Source organism: Cydia pomonella, unplaced genomic scaffold, assembly GCF_033807575.1.
Source record: "Cydia pomonella isolate Wapato2018A unplaced genomic scaffold, ilCydPomo1 PGA_scaffold_36, whole genome shotgun sequence".
NCBI classification, from domain to species: domain Eukaryota; kingdom Metazoa; phylum Arthropoda; class Insecta; order Lepidoptera; family Tortricidae; genus Cydia; species Cydia pomonella.
In genome coordinates, this window is record NW_026907871.1 from 1 (window position 1) to 23,401 (window position 23,401).

At 44.0% G+C, this 23,401-nt stretch overlaps 2 protein-coding genes across 2 annotated transcripts; one reads left to right on the forward strand and one right to left on the reverse strand.

The window, feature by feature from the left end:
* Positions 1–877: 877 nt before the first annotated feature.
* LOC133534018 (sensor histidine kinase AruS-like) lies at positions 878–20,785 on the reverse strand (the record flags this gene model as incomplete). Its single annotated transcript, XM_061873109.1, has 4 exons — positions 20,594–20,785; positions 17,794–17,906; positions 1,547–1,691; positions 878–1,063 (listed from the first exon to the last, which is right to left on the reverse strand). Coding segments are annotated over exons 1-4 (619 nt in total), but the record flags the coding sequence as incomplete, so codon positions are not given.
* Positions 11,836–12,832, forward strand: LOC133534017 (uncharacterized). The gene is made up of 2 exons (XM_061873107.1): positions 11,836–12,146; positions 12,285–12,832. The coding sequence occupies exons 1-2, from the start codon at positions 11,966–11,968 to the stop codon at positions 12,830–12,832; spliced, it is 729 nt and encodes a 242-aa protein (XP_061729091.1). The 5' UTR covers positions 11,836–11,965.
* Positions 20,786–23,401: the final 2,616 nt, after the last annotated feature.

Here is a 23,401-nt window from a genome sequence, read left to right on the forward strand (position 1 = left end):
CGCTATGTTTACAAATGGAGTCCTTGAAAATGAATTATTTTAAACAGAATTTTATCACACTGACGCATAATCACAGACCTTTGATAGTTGTGACGATGTTACTTTAACATTGTACGTAACCTACAATCATTAGGTCAGGTTTTTAACAGTTTTATTTCTTATCAGTATCAATTCCTCATTTGATTTAGCACTCTCCTTTTAAATATTCCTGGATCAAATCAAAGGCGCATCGAAATTTACAAAGAAACCATACTATAGTTTCACAGTAAAAAATCTTTCGCAAGGATTTTGCGCTTATTTCAATTCCTGTATAACGTGAAGTTTTCATCACTTTACCAAATAGATATGTACATCCAAAATTAAAATGGCAGATCACATTCACTTTTAAAAAACACAACTTATTGTCTTAATTGTTGCCACGCCACTCAAAGGAAATTGGGCGTCTCATTTATCACTCCTTGACCGAACTGAAATTGTTATACATTCATTCGTTCAATATAAATCGTTCACTGCGCATAACTGTCACCCATAGTTCTAATTGCCACTTAAGGTAATCGAGAGATCTCTTATGGATTCAATTTAGAACCAAAAATAGGCTGCAATTTTTCTCCTTTTTGGTCTATATGGGGTCTATATGGGTTCTTTCCACCTATATAGAACTTAGTCATGGCTATATATTTCACTTAAGTATCTAAATAGATATGATATACGAGCTATTTCCCACCCCGTGTGCTACTTGGGGGAGCCCCCCTTAAATATTTATTTTATTATGTTTCTAGTATTTGTTGTTATAGCGTCAACAGAAATACACCATCTGTGAAAATTTCAACTGTCTAGCTATCACGGTTCATGAGATACAGCCTGGTGACAGACGGACAGCGAAGTCTCAGTAGTTGGGTCGCTATAACCCTAGAATGCGTACCTGCGGGCGGGTGGTGGCGGCCAGCGCGCGCAGCAGCGCGGCGACGGCGGCGTGCTGGCGCGCGCCGCACGCGCAGCCCACCTCGCTGGCGCACGCGCGCAGCACCCACGAGCGCGACGACAGCGTGGCCACGCACGCCGTCTGCGACCAACGCAATCGGTTCAATACTGACAACTTCCGAATGGCGTACACAAACATGACAATTTATATTATATTCAAAATTTACCACTTCGGGACTATTACAATTATTTAACATTAAAAAGTTTATCTCAGTGGTCAAAAGTCTATCTCTTGGTCCGACTCAACTTTAGATTCGACAGTGTATACCTGCAGGCGCTCGAGGGCTGGTGGCCCAGCGGTAAGAGCATGCGACTTGCTATCCGGAGGTCGCGGGTTCAAACCCGACACGTACCAATGAGTTTTATGTATGAAATATCATTTAATATTTACCAGTAGGAAACCGGACTAATCCCAACCGGGCCTAGTTTATCATTTATAAGGTCAAATGGCAGTCGCTTTCGTAAAAACTAGTGCCTACGCCAAATCTTGGGATTAGTTGTCAAGCGGAGCGCAGGCTCCCATGAGCCTCAGCAGAATGCCGGGACAAAAGGAAGGAGTGTATACCTGCAGGTTGGTGGTGGCGCGCACGTGGCGCGACAGGAAGTGGTCCCGCGCGCGCAGCAGGCGCAGCGCCGGCGCGGACGTGTTGGCGCGCGCGCACACCCAGTACACCAGCCTGTAGCAGCTCTCTATCAGGTCGTCCGCTTGCCTGCATGGGAACAGTACACTTCATATCTGCTACGGGTCCAACAACAATTCTATGGGAACAGGACACTTCAAATCTGCTACGGGTCCAACAACAATTCTATGGGAACAGGACACTTCAAATCTGCTACGGGTCCAACAACAATTTTATGGGAACAGTACACTTCAAATCTGCTACGGGTCCAACAACAATTCTATGGGAACAGTACACTTCAAGTTGTTGGACCCGTAGCAGATGCGGGTCCAACAACAATTCTACTTATGTGTACAGAATAGATACATGTAACTCAGTAGTGCAAACCAAAGATAATTTGAAATAGAGGTGGATTTTCAAAGAAAAATTTGTAGCCAGGGCAAACTTCCCGCCATCTTTCGACTTTTCGACACGTGAAGCTTTAAAACTTTTAGAACGCCATTTGACTTTGATCCTTATTCTTTCACTGATATGTGTTCAATTTGTTAAATATCAAAAAGTGTCGAGTAAAATCACCAAGGGGAGGGAGGGTCAAAAATAGGCCAAATATGAGCACATGATTTCTGGGCGACCCCTAGTTAGTTACGGATACAAATTAGAAATTAGCGCTTCGAAATTAGTTTCCTTAAAATGCTTCAATAGGGCTCTCTTTTCCTGTACACTTACTTTACTCTTTGGTATGCTTAGGAGCAGATCTACTCCATATATAATAATAATAAAAACATTTATTTCAGACCAGGTTGATCCATATAGGGTTAGTTACAGAGTATCTTAATAACTATGTTAGTGGCACAGTACAAAAACAAAAGCAAAAAATAAAATAAAAAAGATACTCGTATAAATGGTACAAGTATTGCCAGGGACAAGCAGGGCAGAGAACCTGCTCTACTTGGCCCTGCCAATCGCCACTTCCACCCAGTAGCGAGTGAGAGGAGAGTCGAGGCGCTCTGCCAGCTCCCTCAGAAGGCCGTTGCTGCTGCCCCGCACACGATTCAGCAGTGATCCAACTCTTTTTCTCCTGATGGCGAAAAAGTCATCGATACGCGCCTCAGCAAACATTCTGGATGCACTGTTATGTCTCGGCAGCCGCATCAACATTCTGAGGATGTTGTTATATTGCACGCGAATTGAGTTGTAGGCTCTCTGTGTAAATCTCACCCACAGACTACACGTGTAGAACGTCTGACAGTAGGCCTTGAAAAGCGTCAATTTGACTTCGTTACTACAACGTGCGAATCTGCGGGCGATCATGTTTCCCCGTACAGCCATCGCTCTCCTCTCCCTCTCCATATCCGGGTCATCGCTCAGGTTACTGGTGAGCATATGACCAAGATATTTAACCCTATCTACTACCTTTAGAGGTACACCACACAGCTTGATCTCAGGGACAGCTTCCGAGTTGTATTTACAGGCCTTGAACACTACCAGCTCGCTTTTGGTAGCGTTATACCTGAGACCATGCTGCTCAGCGTAACCCTCACATAATGTCAGCTGCTGCCTTACGGAGCTGACCGATGGCCCCAGCAGCACCATGTCATCCGCGTAACTAATGTTATTAAAACACTTGTCGCCCATGTGACAACCGACATGCGTCCTGCTGAGGCCATCGATCAACTCATTCACATAAAGGTTAAACAAGATAGGTGACGATAGCCCCCCTTGCCTAACACCACATTGGAGTCTATACTCGTCCGATTCTTCCCCCGCCCATCTCACACGATTGACCTGGGAGCTGTACCAATACCCTAGCAACGCAACACATTCCGCTGGTAGGCCCGTGCGCGCCAGTTTCTCCCACAGTATGTCGTACACAACCAGGTCAAACGCCTTCGACAGGTCAAGAAAACACCCGTATATAGGTGTGTTTATGTCCTTATAGTACTGGACAGCCTGTTTAACGCACAAAATTGCACTGTCAGTTGACAAACCTGGCCTAAAGCCAAACTGAGCGTCATTTAACTTTATGTACCTACAAAGTTGCGCATTAATCAAACTGTCCAGCACCTTTGCAATAACAGTCGCCAGTGAAATAGGCCTGTAGTTTGCGAAGTCTGACAGGTCTCCCGTTTTATTTTTGACTAGTGGTATGACCACTGTCCTCGTCAGCTGCTCGGGCAAGTATCCGTGCCTCAGACACAAAGTGAAAAACATTGCTAGCGACCGCGGTAGGTGTATCCCCGCATATTTAAGATGTTCGATACTGAGACCGTCATGCCCCGGCGATTTTCCCCTCTGCATATTTTTGATGACATTATGAACATCTTTAGTCGTAAACTCTACAGTACTCTCGCCCATGACAGTCTCAGTATCACACACCTCGCGTGCCGCTGTAGTATTCAGAAGTGGCGTTACAGCGAAAATGCTTTTGAAGTGATTGGCAATGCTCTTTGCATCACTCACCCCTCCCACCGTCACCGGAACACACGTTCGAGCGTTATGCTTCTTTGTGTTCTTCCAGAAGGCTTTAAAATCTTTGGCTGCCTGTCTAGAGGCAAGTATATCGCATTTTATTTGTTCTTGCCTGTCTTGACACCACTTTAACTTAGACTTAAAAAGCCTTCTGGTTTCACACATATTGTCGAAAGCTGGACCCTGACGCGGCCTATTTGCTGATACCCAGACCAGAAACTTATCTCTCGCCTCTCTGTGGGCGTCGGCTACGAATTTATTCCAGCCCGCCAGATGTTCAACTTTCGAACGCTTACCCCCTGGCCTACTTGACCTTCTAGCCGCCTCCGTCAATGTGGATATTAGGTAATTATACATATTATTCAAAATGTCGTGATGTTTACGTTCTGTACATAACCGATCAGCACATGACGTTAATTCGGCCGGAAAGTCAAGCATCCTCAGTTTTTCGTTACATACCTCTTGATATTCATCAATTTGTGAAGCACATCTGTCCCCCCATACCACTCCTTCATACAGCCGCCTTTTTTTTTTTTTGACGCAGAGGGAATGCTTTTACGCATCATCCCCAGGCCATGGGGTGTCGGCCTGTAGTGGGGGGTATGTGGGACTCACAGCTCTCGCACCTTTCTAAGTCAGAAAGGGGAGAGAAGACTACCCACTAAACCCTCTGCGGCGTTACACCCTCTTGCCGGTTTGGGGAGCATCGTGGGGTCGCTAGCATTCATCCATGGTGCTCCCCCGGTTGCCAAGTTCGTTAGCACCCTCGCGCCTTAGGAGGAGGGGTTGGCAACGCTACAACCCCTCCCCAAACGGGTAGAGCCATATTGTGGGTCCCCTTCCCATAGCTCTACTGGGGAAGCAGGCGGTTAATGTACTGCAACCTCCTTCTTCCTCTTCGCCTGCGCCGTAGCGGGTGTGCGTTCACGTCATCTTCATACAGCCGCCTCACGGGACCGTAGTGACAATGGGTTCTATTCATCTCACAAACAACCGTGAGCGGTAGGTGGTCGGACCAGTACACGTCATGTTCTACCTTAACATCACGCACGGTAGCCCGCGCAGCCTCCGTGACAATGCAGTGATCCAACCACCTATTACATCCATGCGCATCACTAGTGAACGTTTTTGGGGTGGAGTGGTGCGATGACCTCCCCGAGCGGGCGACAGGAGGAAGTTTGGGTGGGCTTCGGCCTGCCCAAAGATCCGTCTGTCTCCCCTGGTCCACCCTGGGCAACGTCACTAGCGACTGGCATTCGTGCCTCTTTCTAGTGACGGCAAACATCCACACGGGCGTCGTCAGTAGGTGTGGGTAACTACTGATGACCTATACACAACCCACCTGTGCTAGGACCTGCACAGTTGAGCGCCGTAAGCAAGGATGACGGGATCCTGGGGATTGAGCCATAGCCAACCCGCGTGGTAACACGTCTGCTTCGGCCCTAATTTCGGGCAAAACGGTAGTCCGGACTACTAGCCACAGTCCGGGAAATGGTCATGTGAGGAACCGTAGGTGGGCTCACGGCGAGAAGTGGGAGGGCCGCTGAGCCGAGAGTTTCGGCTGCTGATGCGGTGGGGAAAGGCCATGCTGAGGGAGTGCGTTTAGGTGATCCTGGCGGAGGGCGTCTGACCTGGACGACCCTACGTCACACCTTTACAAGCTCCCGATGTCGCGCAACTAGCCAACTTCCTGCTTCTATACTCGAGTCGGTGTCCTAGCGACTGAAAGCACTTTTATATGTGTGAGTAGGCGTTCCCAGATGTGTGGGCCCTTGTAGGGTGGTGTTGGTAGACTGCAATGTAATCTAGTTTAGTCGTTTACTCATTATTGTTATGACATATGGTGGCAGCACTGTCGCGTTTTCTTACTGTGTGTATCTATGGTGGCGGGTTAAGTTAACTGCAGTGAATATAAAGTAAAATACATTTATATTTGTGAAAAGAATCACTTGTTTTACTTAATTTCCAAGAGGTTATGGGCCCAGGCACATAATCCTATAAAATAAAGTAAAACATTTGAGTAGGACACTGTTAAGTCGAAGAAAACTACTGTCGGCACTGGCGCGGCACGTTGCGCGCATTTTGAGGTTAAGTCGACAAGGAGGAAAAATACTTGCAACGCAAGGACGGGACGACGAAACACCATGGAAGAAACTAAATTGTCCGGAAATCACATTAAATTGGAAGGAGCCTCGAATTGGAATGTGTGGAAATTCCAATCCATGATTTTGTTGCGGAGCCATGACCTTCTAGAAGTGGTACTGGGAACAAAGGTGAAGCCAGAAGTTGCAACTGAAATACCAAAATGGGAAAAGCTAGACGCGAAAGCACAAACATGGCTTGTTACAAGAATGTCAGAAAATGCAATGATGCATGTAATAACTTGTACTACGTCCGCACAAATGTGGAAGAAATTGGCTAGTGTCTACGAACAAAAATCCGAAACAAGCATCCACATCGTGCAACAGCGATTTTTTCAATATAAGTACGAAGAGGGTACAGATATGTCTACATTTTTATCCAAAATTGAAGAAATGCAAAATCAGCTAAAGCAAATGGGAGAAGATATTTCTGAAAATTTCATCATAACAAAAGTACTGATGTCAATTCCAGATTGCTACAAGCATTTTGTATCTGCGTGGGAATCGGCGCCAGATGATAAACAAACCTATGATAATCTCGTCGCGAGATTATTAATAGAAGAGGAGCGGTTGAAAGATAAACAGGGCGAGCCTTCGCAGTCATCATCATCGGCTTTTGTTGCGAAGAAAATAGAAAAGAAAGACATTAAGTGTTATAAATGTAATCAACGGGGACATTTTCAAAGTGAGTGTCACAGTAAAAAGTGCTACTACTGTAAAAAGCAGGGACATTTAAAAAGTGAGTGTTGGTTTAGGAAAAATAAAAACAAAGAAAGTAACGCGTTTGTGAGTACGTCTGGACAGTTACAAAAAGCACAGTGGTTAGTGGACACTGGGTGTAGTGATCATATGTGCCCTGATCGGGATTTGTTTACAACATATACTCCAGAATTATCGAACAAAACAATCACTGTCGGTAATGGTCATTTGTGCAGTGTGCATGGTTACGGACAGATGGCGGTGCAAGTCTATGACGGCGACAAATGGATTGACACGACCATAGACAACGTTATGTTTGTACCGGAATTAAAAACAAACTTATTATCTGTCAAATGTCTTACAGATCGAGGTTATGTGATGATCACCGATAAAAAGATTTGCAAAATTGTGAAACAAAATAAAGTGTGTGCGGTAGCGTATCGTAATGGACCTATGTATTTATTGGAAGTGCATTACAAACACGGAGCAGCGAACGTGGCTCAGTCGGAATCAAGTTTAATGGACTGGCATAATAAACTTGTTCACCAAAACATGCAACACGTCAAGACCGTGCTTAAAAACAATAATATCTTAGTGAAAGACGATACGGACGTAAAGTGCGAGAGCTGTCTGGAGGGCAAAATACACCGTTTGCCTTTCAGTGCCAGTGAAACCAAGACGACAAGGACCTGCGAACTAATACATGCAGACACATGCGGGCCAATGGAGGTGCCGTCTGTGGGAGGATCCAGGTACTTCGTTATCCTAAAAGATGACTACTCAAACTTCAGATCTGTATACTTTGTAAAAGGTAAGGATGAAGTGAAGAAATGCATTGAAAACTTCATAAACAGAGCTGAGAATACCACCAACAATAAAGTGCTTTACTTCAGATCAGACAACGGACTAGAATTTGTGAATAAGGCTGTGCAAGACTTATTTTCTAAACGTGGCATAATACACCAAAGAACAGTGCCATACACAGCAGAACAAAATGGAAAAGCAGAACGCGAAATTAGAACGTTGTCTGAGGCAGCTAGAACAATGTTGTGTGCGGAAAGTTTGCCAAAGAAGCTGTGGGCAGAAGCTGTTAAAACGGCAGCTTATGTTTTAAATAGAACCAGTAACAGCAATGAAGTTGGAAAAACCCCATATGAAACATGGACCAATAAACACTACGACATAAATAATTTAAAAGTGTTTGGTACTCCTGTTTATGCTCACATCCCGAAGGAAAAGAGAACAAAGTGGGATTCAAAAGGAGAAAAGGGAATACTGGTTGGCTATGGAGAAGATGTTAAGGGCTACAGAGTGTTTTTCGAAAAGTACAACTGTGTTGAAACCAAAAGAGATGTTGTGTTTCTGGAACAAGGTCAGGAAGAGAAGGGACGGATAGTTCGGCTAGATTATGACACAGAGTTACCCGCAAGTGCTAATGAGGATCAGGAGAGACCTGTGGAAGGAGAGGTCCCACCAAGTGAGAATGTGGAGCGACTGGAGTCCGGAGAGGGTGAGCGGCCATCTGGCCAAGTCGTGTCTAGCCCAAATAAATCCACAGAGACATTAGAAAGCAATGGAAGTACATATGTTCCATGCACCAGCGATGAGGGATCTAGTGATGAAGTTGAAGATCACATACCACGATGCCAGAGAGCTACTCGTGTAAGAAAACAGACTTCATTCTATAATTGCCATCATGTCTCTTCAGAAGAAGGTGAGCCAAAAACATACAAAGAAGCTATGCGCAGGAAAGACGCCAACAAGTGGCAGGAGGCTATAGAAAAGGAACTGCAGACCCTGAGAGACAACAATACTTGGGAGTTTTGTGACAAGCCTGTCACTGAAAAGACTGTAAGTAGCAAGTGGGTTTTTAAAATTAAAAATGGTGATCAATATAAAGCTAGGTTAGTAGCCAGGGGCTTTGAACAAAGTGAAATGATTGATTTATGCGAAATATATGCGCCGGTAGCTAACCTATCTACCTTTAGGTTGTTTGTATCTGTAGCTACAAAATTAAACTTACCCATTTACCAGATGGATGTAACGGGAGCTTTTTTATATGGAAATATTGAGGAAACTGTATTTTTAGAATTACCAGAAGGTGCTTATAGTGGTAATAAAAATGTTGTTAAATTACAGAAATCATTGTATGGTTTAAAGAAATCACCAAAGTATTGGAATGATACATTTAATTCCGTAATAGTGAAACAAGGTTTTGTAAGGTCTCAAAGTGATACTTGTTTGTATACAAAATGTACTGGTAACACCAAAACTTATGTTTTATTATATGTAGATGACTTACTCATTTTCGGAAATGACGAAATTGAAATATGTGGCCTTAAGTCACTGTTAAATAGGGAATTTAAGATGAAAGACCTAGGTTTGGTGTCAACATTTTTAGGAATACAAGTAAAACAAGATCTGAAAAATGGTGTTACAGAACTAAACCAGAAAGAATATCTTGAAAATGTTTTGAAAAAATTTGAAATGCAAAATTGTAAAGAAATGTCAACTCCTATGGACCCAAATTTTAATACCAAAATCTTTGATGGCAGTGAGTCTGTGATTAATAAAGACATAGAAAATAAATGTAGAAAAATTATAGGCAGCTTGGCCTATGCAGCTAACGGTACTAGGCCAGATATTTGTATTGCAATTTCGATTTTAAGCAGATATCAGAATAATGCTAACAGTATGTTGCTAACGGCTTTAAAGAGAGTACTTAGATATATAAAATATACACTAAGCTATTGTTTGACATATAAATGTAACAATGATATGTTAATTGGATATTGTGATGCAAATTGGGGAGGTGATTTAACAGATAGGAAGTCGACCACTGGTTATTGCTTTAAGTTTGCTAACTGTTTAATTAATTGGTGCTCAAAGAAACAGGCTAGTGTCAGTCTGTCTTCTACACAGTCAGAGTATGTAGCAATCAGTATGGCTGCAAGTGAAGCTTGCTGGCTTATAAATTTGTTAAGAGATTTTAATATTGAGAATGTGTGTCCCGTTGTAATGCTTAGCGATAGCCAAAGTGCCATAATGGCTGCAAATACTGACTGTGTTAAGCGTTTAAAACATATAGATATAAGGTTCCACTATATAAAAGAGTTAATTAAAAAGGGTAAATTATTGTTGAAATACATAAAAACAGAAGATCAGACAGCTGATATGTTTACAAAGGCATTAACTAAAAACGTGTTATCTAAGTTTATAAAAAGCTGTGGTCTGTATGAACAATAAGTCCTTTTTCATGTCATGCTAGAATATATAGGTATTGGTAATGTAGGGATTACATTGAGGGGGGGTGTTGGTAGACTGCAATGTAATCTAGTTTAGTCGTTTACTCATTATTGTTATGACATATGGTGGCAGCACTGTCGCGTTTTCTTACTGTGTGTATCTATGGTGGCGGGTTAAATTAACTGCAGTGAATATAAAATAAAATACATTTATATTTGTGAAAAGAATCACTTGTTTTACTTAATTTGTAGGGTGGGAGCCGATGAGGACGAAGATTTTACGCACAAACCATGGATAACAGGTCAAACGCAAAACCCCAAGCTGATCCAGCAGCGTCCATCGCTAATGGTGAGGCCACACAAGTAAGACAAGCTGTTCCAGCGACAGTGCGTCAAGCTAACAACCCGGCCAGTCTGCAACCCAGTTCACCTGGGGAGCAGACGACCGACCCAAACTCCTTCCAGGACTGGCAGGTAGTGGACCGTAGGTCCAAGAAGCGACCCACTGGTGGGAAGCCTCGCCCTGCCGGGCCTGGGACATCTTCATCTTCCAACCCACCCCCCCTGTTAAATGTCAAGGTGGGGTGGCTAAGAAGAAGAAGAAAAACAAGAACCAGAGGCGTGCGGCTCGACTAGCACGAGAGCAGCAGCAGCTGGGCAGCACACAAAACCCTGCAACCGGGGAGGGGGCCCAGGCTTCCCAAAAGCCGGCACCCAAACCGGGGTCGAACAAGCAGGATGCTGCTGGCAGACCTCCGCCGAAGGGGAAAGGTTCCACCCTACTCCCTAAGGCTGGTACGTCGGCCAGTAGCCCTACTGGTTCGACCGCAGCTCCACCCAAACGACGGCCCGGCAAGCTCGCACGAGCCGCTGCTAAAAGGACGAGAGACGAGTCCTTCTCCCCGCAAGGAAAAAACAAAAAGCAGCGACTAGCGAGCCCCAGCCAACCAACCGGGTCGTATGCACAAGCGGCGGCGTCTGACCTGACGATCGTCATTACTGACGCGAAGTCGGGAAGATCTCTGCTGAACACTCCAACGCCGTTCTCCGCGGGTTGCACCAAGCAATCGTGGAGGAGGCAAGGAAACACATCGTGGGAGCCAGGCCACCTAAATTCAAGGGCAAGCCTGTCTTCGCTGAGGGGCAGCTGAGGGTCTTCGCAGAAGACGAATACTCGGCCGCCTGGTCTCAGCGGTGCGTCCAGGCCCTAACCTTACCAAATATCTCCCTGACGGCAACTCGCCAGTCGGAGATGGCAAGGAGAGTTAGGTGCGGGCTCCTAATACCTAATATAGACAACTCGTCCTGGGAAGACGTCCGTCAGGCAGCTGATGGACTAAAGTACCAGAATGAATGGGCCAAGGTCGGTACCTGGTCCATCATTGAGATACTGCGGCAAGACCAGGGGTGGTTTGTCGCTTTCACAATATCCGAAGACCTCGTCCCCGCCTTTATGGAGAGGGGCAGATCCCTGAACTGTGGGGTGGGCAATGTCTACCTCAAGTTCAGGGGTCCCGGAGGCAAATACGTGGACCAGCCTCCCACCCTGCAGGGTTCCACCCTAAGGGTAACGGGTGCACAGGTCCCGAGCCAACAAGCCGCGGGCGGACCCCCGAGCAGAGCAAGTCTGCCTCCGGGGAGGAAGTTGCCCCCCCGTTGCTACCCAGGCCGGCGATACCCGAACTCTCGAAGGATGAACTCCTTGGCATTGGTGAGGGACCAGCCGAGGCATCATCCGAGGGCGTGGACTTGTCGGCCTGGATAGAGTCGGGGCTGGCCGACATGTTGAAGGAGGGAGGGGAGATGCAGGATGGCGCCCCTACCACCGACAACATGGACACAGACTAGTGTCCTACAAGCAAACCTCCAGCACAGCGTGGCCGCTACGGCCCAACTGAGGCGCTGTCTGGTAGGTTTGCCAACGGCCGTTGCCCTCCTGCAAGAACCCTGGACGGGCAACGGACTCATACGTGGGCTCTCCGACACCAAAGGTAAGCTCTATTACTCCACGGAACACGCCGTCCCTAGGGCATGTATCCTAACTACTAACAATATTACTGCACAACCGCTTACTGAATTCTGTTCCAGAGATCTGTGTGCGATTAAACTACAAGTTCCGTTGCCAACAGGCTGTTGCGACCTAGTCCTTGCCTCGGCGTACATGCCTGGAGAGGACGAACCGCCGCCTGCGGAACTACAACGACTGGTCAGCCACTGCGAGGGAGCAGGCCTCGCGATAATCATCGGGGCCGACTCCAACGCACACCACCCGCTGTGGGGAATGGAGACCAGTAACAACAGAGGTAAGACACTTGTTGAATATCTTGTGACTACTAATCTAAACATCCTAAATGTAGGCGCCGAACCAACATTTGTTAACAAACGATGCAGGACGATTATAGACCTGACTCTGGCGTCGGAGGAGATCAGTGAACTTGTTATGGGATGGCACGTCTCTCAGGAGGCCTCCTGCTCAGACCATAGATGGATTCGCTTTAATCTACTAGCATCTAGTGACACACCAATCGCCCGAAGGAACCCTAGGAAAACGGACCGAACCACTTTTAAGAAAACACTAGGTGAAAGCCTCGAGCTGCTTCCTCCGAGGGTTGACCTTCGGGAACCGATTCAAATAGAACAGCAGGTAAACAACTTAACTGATGCCCTAGTAACTTAACAGCTACCACAAGGCGTGCCCCTTAAACCCACCGTCAAGGACGGCCATAATGGGTCACCAGTGGTGGGGTCCAGAACTGGAGAGACTCCGGCGGAAAACCAGGAGACTCTTCAACAGGGCCATGAACACAACGGCCGAAGTGGACTGGGATAACTACTATGAAGCCAAGGCTAAGTACAAAAAAAGGCTGCGGTATTGGAGATCCCTATCATGGAGGAACTTATGCAGCAGCATCGAAACACTAGACCACGCCAACCGGGTAAGGAAAACCTTAGCGCACAAGCCCACATCACAACTGGGCTCACTGCGGAAACCCGACGGCACATACACATCCTCCCCTGCAGAGACCCAGCGCCTCCTCCTGGAAACCCATTTTCCGGGATGCGTAAGTCTCGCCGATGAAGGCCAGCAGGACGAGGAATACAGCACAACAGACAACAACTGGCAAATGGCGCACAGGATCGTCACCGCCGAGAAACTCAGGTGGGCCATAGACAGCTTCCATCCCTACAAGGCGGCTGGTCCGGATGGGATCTTCCCTGCTCTTCTACAGTGGGGTCTAGGACTCATCCAGGAAATCCTGACCGACATCATGGCAGCCTGCCTAGCCTGGGGGTACGTGCCCAGGAGATGGAGGGAAGTGAACGTGATTTTCATACCAAAACCAGGTAAGAATGACTACACAGCTGCCAAATCCTTCAGGTCCATCAGTCTCACATCATTCCTACTGAAAACACTGTGTGACAGAGATCTGAGGGATCGAACGCTGAAGAACATACCGATGCACAACAACCAGCACGCGTACAGCTCAGGTAAATCCACAGAGTCGGCTCTACACATGGTTGTAAGCCGCATTGAGAGAGCCATCCATGACAAGGAACTGTGCCTCGGCACTTTCATTGACATCGAGGGCGCTTTTGACAAGACCCACTTTACCAGTATAGGGATACGCCTTGGATAGCCACGGTGCGGAACCCGGACTAACAAAGTGGATCATGAACATGCTAAACAAAAGGACTATAAGGTATGCAGGTCAACCGCAGGCCGTAGCGGCGGTGCGAGGATGCCCCCAAGGGGGAGTCCTGTCACCTCTGTTGTGGAACCTAGTCGTTAACAACCTTATAACTAAACTGAACGAGGAACACTTCTACACAATAGGCTACGCCGACGATCTGGCAATTTTAATATCAGGTAAATTCGCCAGTACAGTATGCGACCTCACCCAGTCAGCTCTCCGGATCGTAGAACGCTGGTGTAGAGAATTTGACCTATCAGTAAACCCCACCAAAACAGAAATGGTAATGTTCACCAATAAAAGGGCGCTTGGCAACTTTACCAGACCAACACTTTTCCAAACTGAGCTACAGCTGTCCGATGAAGTTAAGTACTTAGGACTAACTCTCGACAATAAACTCAATTGGAACAACCACATCAACAAACGGATAGACAAGGCGGGAGTTGTCTTCTGGCAGTGCAGAAGGATGATTGGTAAGAGGTGGGGACTCAACCCGAAAATTACCCTCTGGCTCTATAAGACGATAATCTGCCCCTTACTCTGTTACGGTGCTCTGGTTTGGTGGCCAAGAACAAACCTAGGCAACGTACGAGACAAACTACAAAGACTTCAAAGGCTCGCATGCGCGGCCACCACTGGCTGCACGAGGTCTACCCCGACTGCAGCCATGGAGGTCATGCTAAACCTTCCACCGCTGCACCTACACATACAGCAAGAGGCCAGTCTCTCAGCGGTAAGGTTGCGAACCCTCAAGATATGGTCTTACATCACAGGAGCTCTTCACACAAAATGCCTGGAAAAGGTGTATGACGAATTTCCAGTGCTTAGGTCAGGCACGGACCGGATTCACAAACAAGCTATCTTCGATAAAAGGTACAAAATACAGTTATATGAGGATGACAATCATGAAGGACTCAATCCCCGGGAGCTGAGAATCTTCACTGATGGGTCCAAAACAGACAGCGGATCGGGCTCTGGAACCTTCTCAGAAGACCTGAACATGTCAATCACCACTCCGCTAGGAGCCCATAACTCGGTATTCCACGCTGAGTGCATGGGCATCATAAACGCGGCGGCTGCCATCACTGCAAGGAAGGTAGTAGGATCCTCCATCCGCATACTCTCCGACAGTAGAGCAGTCTTAATGGCTCTAAATAGCCATATAGTTACATCCAAACTTATACACGAATGCCACGAACGACTAATGGAGGTATGTCATAATAACAAGATCACCCTACAATGGATCAAGGGACACAGTGGATCCCGAGGTAACGATGCTGCGGACGAGCTTGCCAGGCAAGGATCGTATGCGGGGGCGATTGGTCCGGAACCGATTCTTCCGATACCATTTAGCAAGGTACGCTCAATGCTGCTGGCACGTACAGGGAAACTACACACAGAACACTGGCTGAACCAGACTGGATGCAGACAGGCAAAAGAAGCCATGCCTGGCATCAACGGAAAACTCACAAGGGCGCTCCTGCAACTAGGGAAGGTCCGACTGAGTATGGTAACCAGTGTCATAACAGGTCATTGATTATTTAACAAACATCTTTTCACAACAGGTGTCACAGACAGTCCCCTGTGCCGAGGTTGCATGGAGACAGAAGAAACAGCCTCTCACGTGGTGCTGGAATGCAGCGGAGTGACTCCATACAGGGCTAAACATCTCGGATCTCCGAGAGACCTCCCCGAGGTCCTACTCAACATCAAAGGTTTGATAGGATTCCTCGAGGAGCTGGGCTGGCAGGACTAGCCCACCCCCAACATATCACGCAAAATAGGCGCAAGTCGTCGAGTTGCGGAAAAATCGCCCGAATACAATACAATAGTGAACGTGTACGTCCCCGAAGTAGCACCTAATAACTCCATATCGATGCAACACCACTTCTGTGCTTCACAAAACTGTAACATTTCAGCACTAAACAAGTCGTTTGGGTGCGCATTAAAGTCACCTAGGATATATACAGTTTGTACATCCGCATTTTCTTCACATATGGCACTTATTTCGCTCAAGCATTCGGTAAACAACGGCAAATTGTCTATAAAGTTTACTGGCATATAAACGCTAAACACTAATGATGAAGTAGTAGGCAAAATGATCTTAATCGCCGCTAACCGTACACTTGCACATTTCAGTATAGACACATTCGGGAAAGCCGTTTTCCGCCACAAAATTGCGACACCACCGTGCGGACGGCCCATTAACACGCCAGCACCTGTGTCCACCGCAGAGGTACCTGTGTACGCGAAGTCCTTGTGTATAGTTCCAAGAAACGGCAAATCGTGTGCCAGCATCCAAGTTTCTTGCAGAGCTAGTATGTCCGCACTCTCGCATAACACCCTTACTCCCTCTATCAACCTTTTTAGAGACTTACAATTAAAACTAATAAGTTTACTCAAGGTATTATTCTTTACTTCCATTAAAATTGTTTTGCTTAGACGATCCATTCTCACCGTTATCGTTCGGCAAATTACTCTGCCGATCTCTTACCGAAATAAACCGCCTAAAATATATACCTTTCGGCCAAAACTTTTCATCTAGGTACATATTTATCTTATTGCTTGATACGAACAATTTGTAAGAATGGTAATCTTTCTGCCTTCGCATCTTAACTTTAACTAAAGAAACCCGTTCGCTCGTTTTTTGGTAAACATAATCTCTGATATCCTGCTCCCCAACATCTTTGTGTACATTATAGATAAATATCGGAACTTTTTCCTCCGCCGCTTTGAATCTAGTGTTTGCGCTAGACTCGGCGTTACCTTTGCATCCTATATATATTTTTAGCAAGGAGATTTGAATTTATAAGGAAAAACACATAGGCTACAAAAGTAATTTCAATTTATTGATGAAAAACGCACAAATCAAATGCTTTTAAAATTAAATTAGACCTATGTAAAAAAATCGTGAATGAAAAATAAACGCGAATTTCGGGACAACCGCACCGCACCAGTGTCGAGCCAAAAGTGTCTCAAGCCAGCGGAAAGCAATGTGGCGCCATTTTATTGCGTGAAGTTGTTGCGGGGTGAAGCAGGAAATGGCTTGCAGGAAATCGGTAAGTCGTTGAGCGCCATCTATTGGTATAGCGCGAAACAGCTTTGTTCAAAGCTGGTCTTGGAAAAATTAGGCTTCTCTCCAACAATATTCAAACAAATTCAACTTAAACAAGAAAATGTCATGGTTGCTAAATAAATGGCAAATTTTTGACAGGCGCACACGAAAGGTCAAGGACAAGCCACGCCGCTGCTCAAAATACGTTGACGCACAATTTACGAAGCAAAATGTATGACAAAACGCAACAAATAAGACAAGTGCGTTGTATTCGATCCCCTAATGTTCGAAAATTATAGCATCAGACGCGAATTCCGATGACGCCTCAGCAAAGCACTGAACCGGTTTGTTTCATACAAAAAAGTTTTTGGCAAAAAAAAATCGTACAAGTTTTTATCGCTGACTGAACTTTTCTTTCCACAGGCAACTAATACTCATCGAGCAAATTCTAAAAACCCCAAACACAATTAGGTTGCGTTGTTTTATCACAGAGTTCCTATGGCCACCTCCTGTCTCCATCATCAGGTCAGCTCAATGGTACCATAATATTGCATTGTCACCCGACTTCCATATGTATGGAAATTTTCAGCTCAATCGGAAACCGGGAAGTGGATCAAATTTAACTTGCAAGATTTGATTACAAACAGACCATGGTCAGGTGAAAGTAATTTTTTTTTTTTAATAAAATACCGGTATTTTAAAATTATTTGGTTATTTATTTCATTTTTAATGGGACAATCTAATAATACGAAGTTGTTACCTAAATACACGATTCAGTCCCACGTGAAGAGCATAAAATAATTAAAAATATTGGGCTGTTTCGGAGTAAAAAAAGAAACAGGTCCTATGGACAATAAAGAAAGATATAAAAAAAGAAACTGGTGTAATTACCTCTCGTGGCTGTTTTGGCCGGCGATGTGAGCGTCCAGTATGTCGAGTACGGAGTGGAAACAGGTCCGCGGGCGGCCGCCCACGCCCGGCTCGTGTAGGGCGCTGCGCGATATCTGCAGAATAAAAGTAAACTTAAAATAAGGCTCTAATAAATAAAAAAAGCGGCCAAGTGCGAGTCGGACTCGCACAGGAACGGTTCCGTACCATTATCTATAAAAACGGTCACCCATCCAAGTACTGACCCCGCCCGACGTCGCTTAACTTCGGTGATTGGATGAGAACCTCGAGATTGGAAATAAATATTTATTTTATTCTGTGTTTGGTATTTTTTGTTATAGGGAGCGTGCATGAACTGTAGGAGGCAGCACAGGAGCCGTCAGATTTTTGGCGCGAGGCGTAAATGTGATGTTTACTGTTCCGATGTAGCCCACAAGATGGCAGAACCTACTATGCACAAGAAAACACAAGACGTGTGAATGTACATGTTTATTGTTCCGATTCAGGCCACAAGATGGCAGATCCTCCAACGCGCACGGTCCTTATAGTGGCAACAGAAACAGAACTACATAATCTGTAGAAATTTCAACTGGCTTACTATCACGGTTCATGAGATACAGCCTGGTGACAGACAGACGGACGGACGGACGGACGGACAGCGAGTCTCAGTAATAGGGTCCCGTTTGACCCTTTGGGTACGGAACCCTAAAAAATGTCCTCAAGCTCGCTACCGATGGGAAGTGTGCCCAGAAGGCTGGCCGCATTGCGTTGAATGGCAATGCTTATACGTTGAGCGACATACTGGCCAGCCTTCCGGTCACCTACGGTGTCTATGAGGCGCTCGCTTGGACCCCACGACCCCAGCGTTTCGACCCCAAAACGCCACAAAAATATAGCCACTGCCAAGGGTTGCGTATTTGCGGCGTTTGAGGTCCTGCATGACCAGCATCAATGCTGGTGCCCGGAAGGTGGGACGGCGCGAGGGTGGCATCCCAAATTTGAGGCCATCCTATCTTTTAAGGCACCAGCGTATATATAAAAAAATAAAAAAAAAAAAATAAAGGCACCAGCGTCATGCCGTCGTCTCTTGCCAGACCAACGGGTTCAAGTACTGTTCATTTGGTTAACTTATTTATGTATATAGGTATCGAAAAATGTTTTGCAAAGTTTGAAAAACTGGAAAACCTATAAACCTAGCTTTTCATTGTGTCTATAACATACTAAAGCCCGACCAGAAATATTTATTTATTTAATCTTTATTGCACAAAAGAAAAACAATCTTATAGTACAAAAGGCGGACTTAATGCCACGAGGCATTCTCTACCAGTCAACCTTAAGGCTAAGCAGAGAGATTGAGAGCGGTGCTACAATTACAATAGCAAAACAAATCAAACAAAAATACATAAAATAACATATACATACAAACATAATACACACATACATATATATACAGGGCGTCCCAAGACTATGGGACAACAAGGGAAAGTACCTTAAATATAAGACATAGGATATTGTGCTAAAAGGAGACTTTACTTTATTTTAAAAACTGAGTAATACTGCATTCAAAGATTTAAAAAAAATAAGTTACTTTGTCTGGAAATCGAACCGACTCAAATATGAAAAAAAAAAACATCCTGTATTTTTATGATGCCAATCGAAAGAATGCATAAAAAATAAATCATCTCAGAAATATGACATCGTAAAACAAATGAATAGAGTAAAATTTTTGGTTAAAATTTCAAGATTCGGTTTAATTCTCAGAAAAAGTAAGCAATTTTCAATTTTTTTTAGAAATTCTTTCAATGCAATATTACTTACGTTTAAAAATAAAATAAAGTCTTCTTTCATCAAAATATCCTATCTACGATATTTAAGGTACTTTCCCTTGATGTTCCATAGTCTTGGGACACCCTGTATATAATATATAAATAAATAAAAAGTCGAAACATATGAAGCTAATAAATAAATACATTAAGAATCTTTCATTATGCTAGCAAAGAAAGCACGTAATGATTTTTTGAAAGCGAACTTATTTGGTGCATTTTTGATGTAAAAAGGAAGTCCATTCCAAATATATGATCATTGTCAGGAGGGCGCTGTTATTCTCATGTATAGATTGACAGTTCAGTTTAGTGTGAAAAATTTAGTTCCAATGAAATTCCGCAATATGGCGCGCGATCATATATCGCTGGTCAGGTTATAAAAATCATGGAGAATGCAAAATATTTAAAAGTGCAAAAACGTTCTCTTTTTTTTCTTTTTTAATTTATTTAGAAAACAAACAGCCCTTTACAAATATATCTAAAGTAAATGAACTAAAAATAGGCCTAGTTTACTACATTACTAAGAAAACTATTACATAGAAATGTAAATTACGCAATTATAAATTACCGGTTTAGTTGTGTACTACATGCAAGTAAGGTAAGAAAATATACAAAACTATGAAAAATATGACTGGAACCAAATTGATCAATTTCTAGAAAATGAAATTTGCCGAACTTTGTTCTTGAACACGGACAAACTATGAACAAAAATATATATATCGTTAAGAGATTCATTATACAAATAACAAGTGCTCCTAAAGAAAGAGTTTTTAGAATACTGTGTGCCACAGGAGGAAATAGAAAATGTGTGTTTAGAACGCGAGTGGAACCGAGAGATTTTGAAGGAAACGCTATCTAATAAAAGGTTAGAATCTATGTGATTTCTAATAATTTTAAATATTTTTTGTATGGGATCACGTTAGTGCTCCCGTTGGCACCTTCCTGCGCCTTGCAGGTCTGGAGTTTCAGAGTTAACTTACGTCCTCCTGGTTCTGGTATCCTAGCAGCAGGTGTGACAGGTTGGGGGCAGCACTGGGCAGGATGTGCTGCAGGATGCCCACGACCAGCTCCTTGGCGCGGCGCACGCACGCGCCGGCCGCCTCGGGCCAGCCGTCCGCGTCCAGGCATTCCACGAACCAGTGTCTGGAATGCCATGTGTACAGTCTGTATCTTTAGGTACTTAAATAAATGTTAATTACATTTTTTTTATTATAGGACATTATTACACAAATTGACTAATTCCACAGTAAGCTCAATAAGGCTTGTGTTGAGGGTACTTAGACAACGATATATATAATATATAAATATTTATAAATACTTAATTATATAGAAAACACCCATGACTCAGGAACAAATATCCATGCTCATCACATGTTTTTCATACTTCAAGATGGGTTCTCGGTGACCGTGACGTCACGTTTGCTTATCGTTTTGTTGGGATCGTTTTTCGAGTGAAGTACGACTGTCGGACTTTGACTATCATTTCTGACTTTTGTATTTCTTGAATGCAACGGGTCCCATATAGACATTTGATTCTAAAAACGAACCTGAACGATTTATACCATTTATAAAAAATTTACATCTAGATCCTATTAGTACAGTCAGGGGCGTAGCTACCGCCGTATCTGCCGTATCAATTATACGGGGCCCCCGGGCCACGGGGGCCCCCAACGTGCGTTTTTGTGGGAAATCTTTACCCTTCCTAAGGGCCCCCAAACAAATTTTTATACGGGGCCCCGCCAAGGCACGCTACGCCACTGAGTACAGTGTGCAACGAGGGGGGTTAGTGACATTTTGGAAGCGAGGGTGGGTAATTCTTGATAGCCGCAGGTTGGAGGGAATTAAGGATCCGAGTTTGCAATATTCTTGCCCCCGGTTACAATGTTTTTCATCTGTTCATCACACTTGAGAAGAAACTAAATTTTAAGCGGATTAATTCTTAAATACGGTGACATATCATTCATTCGTCATATCCTTATGCATAGATATCAAAAAGTGACAAATAAAGTTTGCCAAAAATAGTGTTTACAAAAAAAAACTTAAAAATTCATTCACAACTTGTATGTAGATGTGACGTTCGAAAAGACATTTGTTTTGTTTGTGAGTGTTTTTTTAAACATGTATTGTCTATTCGAACACGTCACAACTACATACAACAGGTGACTTACTTAAGTTTTTATGTACATTCAAAAATTTAAAAAAAAAACTAAATAATAGTCCATTGAATGAGTCCCTCCAAGGGGGGTCTAGAGTGCGTGAGTTAGTAACGTAAGATGTTTCTTCGGAAACATGTCAAGAGTCCCTAGGTAATAAACATACTAAAACCCCGGGACACTAGGAGGAGCCCCGGAGTGGGGGGAGGGGGGGAAAGGGTCCATTTTTTCATTTTTCGCTTAAATCTCAAAAACGGTACATGTTAGAGAAAAACTTTCAAGGAAAAGTTGAAAGGCCATAAAATTATCTACAAGTTGTACCTAAATCATTTTTTTCTATTCCCAGCCGTTTTCGAGCTACATCCCATGAAAGGTGAAAAATTCCTCGCCCCCGTTTCTCTAGTTCACACGGATGAGTATGGGGTTTTAGCATAAGCTTAACGAGGGCGGACCCCTTCCCATGCTACGTGTGAACCTTCATCGAAAAAATCCGAACAACGGATAATGTTGGGACATTGATGTCATATGAGAGGCACTAGAGGAAAAAAAAAAAGTTCAAGTATCTTAACTACCCTAATAAAATTCAATTCCTCCTAAACGCCTCCATGGTGGAATCTGGTTTTTTTATCAATGATAGACCTAATTATGAGCAATCTATCGGTACCGGTCAGAAGTTGCACTTTTGAGCTTTTTGGAAGAAAAAAAATAAAAAGGTCAAGTTGCGTAACTACCCTAATATAATATTTTGACAATCGATTCCTCCTAAAGGCTTCCATGGAGGAATGTGTTTTTTTTACCAATGATAGACCTAATTAAGAGCAATCTATCAGTACCGGTCACAAGTTGCACTTTTGAGCTTTTTGGAAGAAAAAAAATAAAAAGTTCAAGTATCGTAACTACCCTAATAAAATTCAATTCCCCGTAAACGCCTCCGTGGTGGAATCTGGTATTTTTATCAATGATAGATCTAATTATGAGCAATCTATCTGTACCGGTCACAAGTTGCACTTTTGAGTTTTTTGGAAGAAAAAAATAAAAAGATCAAGTTCAGTAACTCAAACTACCCTAATATAATATTTTGACAATCGATTCCTCCTAAAGGCTTCCATGGAGGAATGTGTTTATTTTACCAATTATAGACCTAATTAAGAGCAATCTATCAGTACCGGTCACAAGTTGCACATTTGAGTTTTTTGGAAGAAAGAAATATTTTTTGATCGATTGATGTGATAAACATGGGTATGTAGTATGGGGAAATTGTTTGAGCCAAAATCATTTTTTACTGCGTGTAACTCAGAAACGGCTGGGAATAGAAAAAAATGATTTAGGTACAACTTGTAGATAAGTTTATGGCCTTTCAACTTTCCTTGAAAGTTTTCTCTAACATGTACCGTTTTTGAGATTTAAGCGAAAAATGAAAAAATGGACCCTTTCCCCCCCTCCCCCCACTCCGGGGCTCCTCCTAGTGTCCCGGGGTTTTAGTATGTTTATTACCTAGGGACTCTTGACATGTTTCCGAAGAAACATCTTACGTTACTAACTCACGCACTCTAGAACTTTTTATTCAATGGACTAATAATAAATTTACCACTTACCCAATTTGGGGTTTATTCATAATCGCCTTATTACATTTAA